At 33.8% G+C, this 12835-nt stretch overlaps 1 protein-coding gene across 1 annotated transcript in view; it reads left to right on the plus strand.

Moving 5' to 3' along the window:
- Window positions 1–995: 995 nt before the first annotated feature.
- Window positions 996–12835, plus strand: part of LOC145670549 (uncharacterized) — a 56547-nt gene continuing 44707 nt past the window's right edge. The window contains exon 1 of the mRNA XM_081739355.1: window positions 996–1141. Coding sequence (XP_081595481.1) covers window positions 1061–1141 — 81 coding nt within the window. The 5' untranslated portion in view covers window positions 996–1060. The remainder of the gene's footprint in view (window positions 1142–12835) is intronic.

Here is a 12835-nt window from a genome sequence, read left to right on the forward strand (position 1 = left end):
GATTCATCCCAACATTCTAAACATTACAATACTACATTTATACGTTTGTCTATTGCAATTAACTCCCTTTGAGGGTCTTCCTATCCTTTACTTGTGGCCGTAAACGGACTTGCAAGCCCCAAGATATAATGAGAAGATTCGCGCTTATGTTAGAACTGTGCACTGTGTAAATAGCGTAGGTTCAGCTAGTTTTTATTAAACTGAACGCTCAGCGGCTCAACCTTTTCCAAAACTGTGCCTGTAAAACAAGAACAGGGAGTGCCTGTGATATTTAATGTTGTGTTTGTTTGTTAAATACAATTCTAATGGTACAAAGATCTTATCAATAAATGTTCAAGGAGTAAAGGAAAGCTACTGTAATAAGCCATTTATTCTATTCTCTGTATTTCACAAATTAACATATTGTTGAAATTTAACAGGCACAATGACGTTACCAGGTACAATAATAAAAGTGATTCAGACGAATGTGAAAGGAAGTTACAAACATATGGGAAATGATGCAGTATGTATTTACAAACAGATAAAGAAATAAGATTTATGCAATGCTGCACATCATGAAAGCCATATTTAGAATGTACACATGCAGCCTCGAAGTCATTGTATTGTTCTTTAGTTCTTGGAGAGCTTATCCATTATTTAGCCTGGTACATTGATAACAATATCCAAAACGGAAATAATAGAAATTTGTTCAGGAATAAGCACAGATCGTATCTGAAACGCGTAAGCAGATGTAGCCATGAAAACAAAACTTTCTAAAGATAGCTTAGTAAAAGCGGATATAAGCATTGTGAAATATAAAAAAAGGTACTGGAAGAACAACAGAAATTATTGTAGAAGGACTTCTAATCTTCATATGCGTGTCATAGTTTAGCAGCTATGAAATTTTATATTTGTATCTGATGTTGCGTAATAAACATAATGAACGCCACATTTATATAAATAACAAGAACCGGAAGATGCTGTATATAAAACATTAGCAACCCAATCCATCCAATTCTTGTTACTCGTGTGCTGAAGTTTGTATTTCTCATTCTTCTCATCATTCCGATAAGAACGAAAAATGTCAAAATCACAGTTACTGACTGTGCTTTTAGGACTTCTTTCGTTGGAATCAGGTCTAGTGTCTGCAGCTGAAACAGAGGTAATTCTATCCTAGACAATATTAGTGAATATTAATAGTTAAGACTAGAACTTCCAGACGTCCCGGACTACGAGAAACAATCCCGGATTTATATCATCTGGATGTCCTTTCCCCTCGCCCCAAGAAACTAAAAATCCCAAATAATACGGGCATTTCCAAAATATAAGTTAATATCATTTTTGGGATATATTATTTTTAAAAAATAATTATTTTATAAATTACTTGATATGAGTGTCGACCTGTTATTTAATTAGTCCTGATATTTCAGCAATCAAATACACAGCTATGACTATACTCTAAATCTTTGTGTTCAGTCGCGGCTTTTTGAGTAAATATTCATAGTAGGACCCTGTGCCTTAAAACAAAAAAAAATGTCGATTTTAGTTAAGGGGAAACGGAATTACTTCCTTTCAGGATAGATTTATATTTGTATGGCCTAAAAGTTGTGTAACTGCCTCTCCTAAAAGTACATTCTATTTCATGTTATCGTTTCTTTAATAGGAAATAAACTGAACTCAAAAATGAGAATTATTGAAAATAGTTTTAAGACTAGAAGCATTTTGTGTAAAACAATTCAAAGTACACATCCCGAAAGAGCAAATGTGGCATTTATTCATTCATGATAACAGTTACATTACAAATATTGGGTTGGCGCATCTTCCAATGAAGGGAATGTGACACTTTATTATTTCGAGGGAACATTCCATCATCTCTGCCAATTTCCTCGTCGTTTGCCGTGGATCTTCGTGAATAAGCTGATTCAGTCAATTATTGAACTGACCGTAGCGTTCGATGCGATGCATATCTTTGAGACCAACTCTGCCGTCTTTGAATCGCTTATATCAATTTTAAACCGTCCTAAAATACATCATATGTTTGACATGCACTTCACAAATCCTTCGACCAGCTTCTGTGTTTTGGTACCTCGACTAAATACGGAAAAAAGAAGGTACTGAAAATGTTTTTTTTTTGTCGACTTGAAACCCCTTTTTATGACCTAAAAGGAACAAAACGTTGCCTACACGAACATAGTAAAACTACTTTCCAGAGCACAGAATTCTCTATCAAATAACATAAAAATGCATTTCGAAACATTTTGTTTTTCACGGAAAATTTTCACTTGAAACAAAAACGCCAGGACTTAAGGACCATCTCATATTCAAAATATTTTCCTGAAAATTTTATGAAAATAACTGAAGTAGAAAGATAATAAATTATTTTCCACTTTGGTTAATAGAACACATCTTTATCACGAGAATTATGCAATTCTTGGAGACTCATTCTTTAATGGATTGCGCACATTGATTTATGGACCATTGTTAATCAGTTCGTTTCACTTCACAATGGGCAGCTTTAACATTTACCTAGCCCTGGAAAGACACCATAGTACTTTCATGACACAAAGTACACTGTGGGGTCATATACGATCCATTACAAAATGTATACACCAGTCGAGTGAAAGTTGGTACCATGTGCTAATTTATTTTAGATTAGACTACAACATGTGTAAATCACCCTATATATGTGAAATTTCTCATAGTCTGACAACAGTTTTGATTATTGAACACAAATATTGGGTTAATGGTTTATTATTAAATTTTCGGTAATCTTGTAATGGGAAACCTACCGACGTACAACTTTAACCTATCCTAACATATATTTTTGCAACTAATTAGGTTAGTTTAGGTTAGGTTAAGTTATTGTTATATATAAAGCCAGGTAGGAGAATACAAAATTTTCTGTTCATCAGTTATATTACGTGAAAATCGTAGAAATGTTAATATTCTTTTACTGCTTAAATTATTTGAAGCAGCTACACAAATTTTGAAAATTCTGATTTGTTCACAGTATTAATGAAGGTCACTTCACATCTTTACAATTTCCACAAAATACAAAGCGATATTCAGCAATAAGCTGCGTGACCAATACACACATGTTGTTTGTCACAGTGATAGAAAAAAAACTACCAAATCTTCCACTTAGTGATTATTTTACACTCACTCAGTATTGCAGATATTTCTCTAACTTATTCCTTACTTATTGAAGTCACGATATGTTGCCGTAAAGAGTTCGAAATAATTTCTAACAATGCTATTTTCGTAGCAAAAAGAACACCTTGGGGTAGTATATGACCCAGCTGCATAAAATAAAAAACAAATAATGTGCAGAATCAACAACTAAATGTTCCTACTTTGATCACTACTCAATTACTGAAGGTAGACAAATCATTAACTATTTAGGTTATTTACTATAGGCGCAGATGCGTACGTCAACACACGTGTGTTGCCGCGTCCCCAGGTTGCCTTTCTAGGGTTAATTATGATAATCTAATTTTTCGGACACTAACTTAAGGCCATCTTACATTATTCACAGTTTCCTTTCCTTTACTTGTGCTTCTCTAAACAGAATAATGAAAATTTCACGGTAATCTGAGCGCTTCTGACCACCGTTACCTACAGTTCTGTTTCCATCTCGTAATGAAGAAGTCAATTAGTTCTCTTATGACTAATATGGTTACCATATGCCTTTCGGATTCGGGTAAGATTACGAGGATGCTCCTATGCTTCCGATCCCACGTTGCTACAGGTGTTTCGATCCTGAAAAGAATGCTAAAGACAAATGTAATAAACCAACAACGAAACAAGTCTTTCCAAATAATGCCCTCAGTTTCTTTACTTTCTTCTTTATCCAAATTTAAAAAAAAGTTTTTTTTAGTTCTATTCTTATAAATATGGGTATATTCGTGTTTTCCTTCAATATAAAACGTAAACCAAGTTTTATGATGATTACAATATTATGCTTTCCAACTATAAATTTCATCATGATTTTACAATAACCTTAGGAAATAGGGCTTGAAACTCCTTCACAATTGATTGTGATTATTCGGTAATAGCGCAAATGTTTACGGACAACCTCGACATAGATTCACCTTTCTTTTAGAGTATATATATATATTGTACTTTTCCGATAGTGTTATGTAAATTTTGTGAGAACCAGACAGTCCACGGAGCTTAACCTCGAATTCCCTCAATGTCTGACAATGTTAATGCAGCAAATACATATTTACGAATAGTTCCTTAAAACATAGACTGATTCAAAAGCAAAACACTTGTTTATACATGCTCGTACGCCAACTCATTTCATAAATGTTAGTTATCTATTTTTCCGATACTCATCTAAACTACTGGGGTAACGTAAAAGTGGAAGAAAAAAACACTGTGCGTATACAGTGTTTCATTTCCCAGTATACATATTAAAGGAATGGAAAAGTGATAAATACCAGAGATTAATAGAAGAGAACTAAAACATAAAATAATAAAATGTGGTTAAAGCAGAATATAGATATAAATGGTAGAAAGTAGAAATAATTTACTCATTCTAATAAGATTAGTGCTTATTTATTCTAACGCACTTTAAATTTGGAGCACATAGAACATAAAGGTGGTATATAGCAAATTGTACATTTCGAGAAAATTTACTTTCATAACTATGTCCCTTAACATAAACCCTTCATTGTTTCCAAATCTCTTCACTGGGACGAGGACTCACTAAATGATGTATCACGACTAAGATATAACACGCGCAAAAGCCGCCAAAATGCAACGTTTTAAAAAAATTGTAACATAAAATTCTCTAAGTGCTTCATTTACGAAGGAGGAAATACGCTGACCAACTAACCGATTCTCTGATTACCATATCTGACAAGCTATAAGGCCTAAATCCATCACATTTTGTGCAACTCTTTTCCTTGCATGATAATTCGTAACTAAGACGATATTTCATGAAATATTTATTCTAATTCGGAATGGTGGGAGGCTTGATTCATTTTTCGTTGTTGGCCATATCTCTGGAACTATTGGACGTAGAAACTTGAAATTTTCTATAAGTATTCTCCTTGCACCTTTTGGTGCAATTAAATGAGATTAGGCCTTAAATATTTTATTTTGGTGTTCGGTAGATTTCCGGAGCTGATAGACGTATCCTTTTAAAATTTGTATAAATATTTCTCTAGCATCCTTGGCTATGATTTTGTGAAATTTGTATTCTTAGGAGGGACATGCTGAAAAGCTGTTGAATTATTATCTATCGTTCGACAGATTTCCAAACTATTAGAAATAGAAAATGATTCTATAAATGTTATCCTTGCACCTAAACTACACAAAACACTAGGGTTTTGGAGTTTCATATCCAAGTAGGATCACCATCATTATGATATTATTCTAACATTATTGGCAGGTTACTTGCTGCAATTGATAAGTTTCCATGCTCCACGCTCTTCCGCTAACCTCTTCGTCTTCCCGTAAGATTTCCTTGTTTAGATATCGTCTATTAAGTTTAGTCTCCTTGTCTCTCTCCCTCTATTTCCTACCACCATATCCTCTAGCACGTACTTCATGAAGCAGTTTTTTCCTTCGCAGGTCCCAACCAGTTTCTCATCTTCATTTTAATAATATTTAAAATTGTTCTTTTCCCCCTCCATTTTTAACACCCTCTCCTTCGTTTTCCACTCGATCTAGCTAATTCCTTTAATTCTCCTCCATACCCACATTTCGAAAATTTCCAGTTGTTTTTCATCATTTTTACGTAATGTCCATGTTTCTGACCCATACAGCACAACACTTCACACGGAGCATTTTATAAGTCTTCTTTTCAACTCTTTATTCCAGATCCCATAATATATTTCTTAATTTCTCCTAAAAGCTTCTTTCGCCACTCCTATCCTTGCTTTTGCTTCACTTTTACACTTCATGTTGAGAGCTGGTAAGCTTAAATAGTTTTTTTTTTTTTGGGAAAGAGGGAACGTCTCGCAAACCTTTATAACTATTTTACACAGATCCTTGCAATTGTGTATAAATATTTTCTTAGAAGTAGACTGCAAATAAACCAAACTTTCGGAAAATACTTATACTAACGGGGAATGGGATTTCAATACGTTTTTAGCGTGTTTGTATTACTCGCTTCCATTCAATATCGAAGAGGAAAAGGAACGAAACGCACGCAGAGGAAGTTTATTTTAAGTCAATGACTTTACAAACCTAACTATTTATATGTATGTTATATATATTGCTTTATGATACTAATTATATTTAAACCTAAACAAATTAATCCATTATAAAATTAAAACTTAAACTATAATTTTGTGCAAAAGCATACTTTTTGGCTTGAAAAAATATTTTATGGCTGTATCTTTTATGCAGATAATATATAGAATAAAACCTTATCCTATAACATCACAAGTGCATAAACCCCTTTGGATCACGTGGTCATTACTTTGATCCATGATCAGGAATTAATCGACGTATTACCTCTTTTTTATTACATATAAAACTATAGGTCCACGTCGCATATATCCTCAACGCTGATACGGGATAATAAACCAGAAGTACAAAAAGTTATTGTTTTTTTGTTTGCCGAAGATTTATCTTTTATTTTACTATCGAATCTATATAAGGCGTGGACGTAGAGATTGAAATAGATTCTGAACCACCGTAATATATTTAAATGTCAATGTTGTTCAACCGGGAAACGAATACGGGATCCCATGATCAAGTGCCAAAAAACAAATGGAGAGAGATCTCCTCTACTTATTTTCCCTCGTATTACCCCCGTTTGAATTATTATTTACAATTGTCATATGTATTGTTCCTTTTCATTTTCGTCCTATTTACGTTGACGTAACTTCCTGATACATTTTCTATCTTTCCTCATCAGTCTGTAATTACTTTATACATCTTCCTTTTTTGTGACAAAAGAATCTATAATATGATCGTCGGTTAATATCGATTTCCGTTAATAGTTCCAACATAGAGACTATTCTACCTTACTTTTTCATTTCGTTGTCTCCTTTCTTCCATTTTCGTCATGTCAGTGGTACTTCTTACAGCAAGGCAAATCGATGAATATTTCACCATTATCGCTGCAAGCTGGAGAATTTGTCTTCTAATCATTCTTGTATACAACTATTTTTACATTACTGCAATTTTCTTATTGTTATCCTTTTGCGATATAAGAGAAACGTTCTAAAAGTAAGATGTGTTAATCAATATATAATGAAAAATGTAAATAGACGCCCATTTGGAATAGCGGAGGCAGCGTATGAATTTTGCAGTGTTTGATGGAAGACTTAAAGAAGGTCGACCGGCACATCATAACCAAATATGTTATGCCTATGATCCAAATGGTATTAGTGATAGCCAAGATATTAAGAGAGAGAGAGAGACTGTTTAACCCTCGAGTAGTCGCGCCGCGGTCAAAAGCACCGCAGGGAAATTATTTTTGATCGTGTGTCCATTCTGTTGGTTCGACAGACATCTCCGTCTACTTAATCTTACCCCTCACCTTCCCAAACATTCCTGCTCAATCACTCCGTTATCCGTTGTTTAGTTTAAGTACTAGTTTTTTTTAGTGATTCTGCGGTGCTTTCCACCGCGCGCGACTAACCGTGTAATGTTTTTTCTCAGTGTTTCGCTCTGCACGTGACCTTTGCTTTGGAGATGTTTTAAGGTTTTTAAATATACATATTATTTTAATAGACGGAAGAGAGGTCGACAGTTAACAAACTGATACCAAGTGTGAAAAAAGAGAAAATTAGAAATGAACAGCTTAAAAGAACGATATATATGAACACGAATGATGAAGTGAGGAGTCTGCGAGCGAGTCTGAAGATCGTAAACCCAGAAATGACCAGCAATTCCCCGAATGTAGTCACAGCAGGAGAGGACGAAATAAGCGACGACGAAGTGTAGAACAGTGTAAATTTGAAGATAACCTAAAATAATTCAATATAGTGCTGTATAGGTGGAGTTTCAAAATAACAGGACCGTAAAATAATTCAATGTAAATTTGATTTGATTTCAATTTAGCGCCCTTTTCAGCATCAAGGCTATGTAAGACGTGGACCTACTGCTTAACGTGGGATCCGAACCACATGAGCTCCCACCGGGAATCGAACCCGGAAGTCCTACGCCAAAGGCACGTATGCTAACCGCTTAGCTACGAGTGAGCTCTAATTGAATGTAAAATGCGCTGTGAAGCTTTGTTTTAGTTTTATCTTTATACAGTATATTTTTTACTAATTTACTATTGCATTCCTAATTTTAGACGAACCAGAGTTGACAAAAACAAAAGATCGTCATCAGATTTAGAATTTTCAATAAAACCAGTGCGTAGCTATCTATCTAAAGAAATATGTAACGAAAAAAAAAATTATTACAAATAAGAAATAAAAAAACAGTACATGCCTAATTGTAGGTTCCTTTAATAGTTATTACTGTAAAACGTATTATAATAATAAAAATGTTATTCCCTCTTAGTCAGAAAATATACAAAATTACGTTTCTAATACAAGAAAAATGTTTAAAACGATATTTGCAACACATTATGTTCGTGCGGTCCTTTTGACCGCGCGCGACTACTCGCGTTACTTTTTCAGCGCGACTTCTCGAGGGTTAAGGAAAGGCAGGATAATTGTGATGATATTCACATCGTATGCTGCTGCTCAAAAGTGAGCTATAATCAAATATTTAGAGTGCCATCAAATATTTAGATTTAGATCAGAAGTGGGTCATGCTAAATACAATGTCTTCTATCATTTGCAACCCTTACTTTGGTCTGGCAAGTATTTCTAATACAACAAGAAGTTGTCACGCCTCGTCACCTCGTGAGCCGGTCACGCCCCGTCAGTCCTCGATGAGTTCATCTTCGAAACGTGTGACTCTGAACTGGTCTGGAGGACAACAGTGTAGAATTGCGCAACGATGTATTTCTTAAATGAGGGTCGCCACCGGAGATATTCCGGAAAATCTTCGAGTGAAAAAAACGCATCTGGTTCGTGAGAACGGGTGAATGCAACCGTAAGAAGACGCGATCTAGTTGATTTCTTATTAAGACTAATCACAGTAAATCCAAAATGCCTTAAACATCTGTAATAATTACAATGTTTGCCAATAAATACAAATAAGTGAATTTAGGTCAATCATTTATATTATAAAACACAACAGGTATATAAACGACACAAGTAAACACAATCTATTAAATTCCCAATATATATATACTGTATACTGTAGATCCATATTATCCAACATTCATATTATACTGTATTATATATATAGATCCATATTATACTGTAGATCCATATATCATCCAACAACGAAGCTTATAAATTTATCCAGGCTTCTAGGATATGCACATAATAATCCAACATAATGAACGTGAAACTAGAAATCTAAATCAGTAGCTCCAAGTATATGTGATGGAAGTAAGCTCAGCATGCATTAGAACAGTTGTAAATAAAGTAGATTAGATTTCGTAGGTATAACACACAACGTTTGGTAACTAGTTGGTATGCCACAAGTCAATCTATTATTCGCTGTAAGCGGTTTTCTAAGTGTAAGCAGCATAAATTGTGCATGAACATATATGTGTATATATTTATTATTAGCTTAAGCTTCGTAATTAAATATTATATTTATTATTTGTCACTCACTTTTCTACTTATTTATCCACCACTTATTTATTTAATTATAATTGTTTACCTCATAACTCATTTTTTCTATATTTATTCCTAATTATATATATATATATATATATATATATATATATATATATATATATATATATCTTCTCCTTCATTTATTCATAACATTTCAGTTGCATCCATAATTGACGATGAATTCATTTCGAAGACTTGCTTTAGGTAACTGATTGTATTCACGTAAAAAGGAGTTACTCTATGTTGCTTATATAGAATATTGACCAGGGTTAAAGTACATGCATGGAATGGAACTTTTTTCTTTTACGTAAGATTGATTGCTGAAACAATTATGCATGATGTGCTAAGGATTAATGTCATCTGACACGTTCATTAGTATTAATGTACATTAATATGAATGTTATAGCTGTGAATAATATGGACACAACGCTTTCCAACATACTTTCAAGGAGTAAGAACTAGAATTTTGACGCTAATTTAGGTTAGTTTAAATAACGGTGTAACACATGTTCGCTGAATTGTCACAGGGGATCAACCCTTGAATTGATTTATTCTGAATTCCATTGTTTCATTATTCAGCAACCTCTTAAAACACAAAAGTACCATTAGGCTTAAGAAGATGTAAATATAACTTTACCTTGTACTTTTTTAGCCTGTTAACTTACGTAATGTAGTTTTCAGATAAAATATTATTTATTAAATTGGTTTTTTCCTTTGTTTTACTAATTTACCAAATTGGAATCTAAATTAAACATATTTACACAGATAATATCACTAAACAGCAAACTCGTTGTTCATTGATTCAGGGAATATTTTATATATGATTTCGTTAATTTTCTCTTTCAGAATAAATTTAAAATCATTACGGTCCAGACCAAACTTTCAAGTTGACTATATACGTCCATATACTGTGTACTCGTGCAGGTTTATTATGATACATACATAACATTATTAAACATAAATGAAGATATAAACGCAATATTATTTTAATTTATACAACAATAAACAAACTCACAAATAATTACGAGTACTTTAATGCCAATTATAGTGGAGCATTACAAAGTAAAAGGGAAAAATCCAGGAATCCAAGGAGTATTTCGGAATGACAAATTACATGAAGTGAATCCATTACTTTGGAATTTAAAAAAATTACAGTTGTTACCGCCTAATTTTGAAAAAATCGAAAATAAGCTGGCGGCAGAATATATCTTGTTAGATAAATTTAATATAGCCAAAATGACAACTTGAGCGTTGTCATATATTAATTTATAGGACATAAAAATAAAATAAATGATTAGATACGTTTTATATCACACTCCAGCCTGGTTGAGCTCCAGTAAATTCTATCTAGAAACTGTACGTAACAGTAAACGTACATACCACATCCTATTCATCATACAAAACTTCCTCGTTGTTATGTGATTTCCATACGCGCCTTTTGGCGTGGAAGACTTCCGCGATGGGTGTTCATGTGGTTCAGATCCCGTGTTGCGCTGAATATTTACCTCTCATAAAGCCTTGCTACTGAAAGGGACACTAAGCATAATCCAACTTAATTACCCGTTATAGATATTTCAACATTGTAAATGCAATGAACTTTGTAGTAGTATTTCCTACGGTGAAATCCCGGCTGGACCAACTTCAAACTTTCTTTCTCAGCTTACTATATCCAATTATAGCTCGGTACTCTCCAACATCCCATGTTTTCTTGATTGTATTACCTTCCTCAAACTTCCAACTTTAAGCATGGTCTTTAGCTCAGACATCGTTATGGAAAGCTTTACATCTTTTCTTGCAGGAATGACTCTTAGTTCTGTAACGACATGTTTATGGTTTTCCTCTTATTTCATTAAATTAAAAGTTGTTTACAACTTCGTTCTTACACAATTTCCAAAATAAGTGTACGAACTGAATATTGTATCTTACTTTGTAGAATAGTGCATGAAAGAACAGTTTCCGACCCTCTTGAGACAGGTAAGCAGCCGAAGTTTACAGACTTGCCACGAAACATTTTCCTGTACAATAAGGTTGGATAATTCAAAAAAGCGTGTTAGCGGTTGTCTTCGATTACGTTACAAAATGGACAATAATTTTGTCACAAACGCTTACTACTTTTATCAGTGAGAATATTGAAATGAAAGTAGAATCGAAAGTGGAAAGAAACTGTAGAGGAATGCTCTGATGTCTAACATACTTACCAGTTTCCTTTTTAACATTCGCCTAAACATATATGAACATTATTGATACCAGACTCATTTTTTTCGTAATCCCACTGCACACCTGATTTACAGGAGTGCAATAAGTTGCCTGAGTTGCACACATTAGTAATGTTTCGGCAGAAATGTCTCCCGAGGTTCTCCCACAGAAAATAATCAAATGGATTAAGGTCCGTACTTCAGGTAACAACATTATTTGCCACGAAACTGAACTCAAGACGAACTTGGAATGACCCTCCCGTATGCTAAAAATTTTGTGTAAGAAATCCACAACAAAGTTTGCATTGTAGAGCCTGCACTATTACATATACCATTGTGTGTTGATGGGCAAGCAGTAATGGTCTGTAGGACAAAGAAATTGCGTATCATGGTTAATTTCTGTTCACTGTTAACCGCTTTTTGAAAAAAAAAAATTTCCAATCAGTCCACGGTGAGAAACTGCAATGCACACTTTAATCTTCGGAACATTATATTAATTTCTATGAAGAAGTCGTGGATTCTAATTATCGAAAACACACTTCCTTTTCTAAACCATTCTATCCAGATGAAAGAATAATTTACCAGATTATCAAAGGCTATTAATAGTGTATTGCTTACCCTTATCGTAACAAACAAACATTAGTCTCTGCTACTTATGGATACGTATGTGTGAGTTCATGTGCAACGGTGACCTTGAAGGGATAAATATGAAGGTCAATTTTCAAAATCCGTTCGACAGAGCTTCTGGATATATATACAGTTGTATTCCTGTTTTTCCTAGCTAACAAGTTCGGACTTCTCTGTGTTGTAACTCTTGCCGCTTGGAAATTTACTGGAAAATACATCGGTTCTTATGTTTTAGTTTTGAGCATATATTCTTCAAGTGACCTACAAGTAGTTGGAGGAGGAAACAGTGTATATAACTATCTTAGAAAACTGCTTTGAGTCAGAACAAGCATTTCCAGGAAATCACAAATAAGATTTACCGATGAGGTCAAAGCATAATTC

Source organism: Thermobia domestica, chromosome 14, assembly GCF_964235325.1.
Source record: "Thermobia domestica chromosome 14, izTheDome1.hap1.1, whole genome shotgun sequence".
Lineage (NCBI taxonomy): Eukaryota > Metazoa > Arthropoda > Insecta > Zygentoma > Lepismatidae > Thermobia > Thermobia domestica.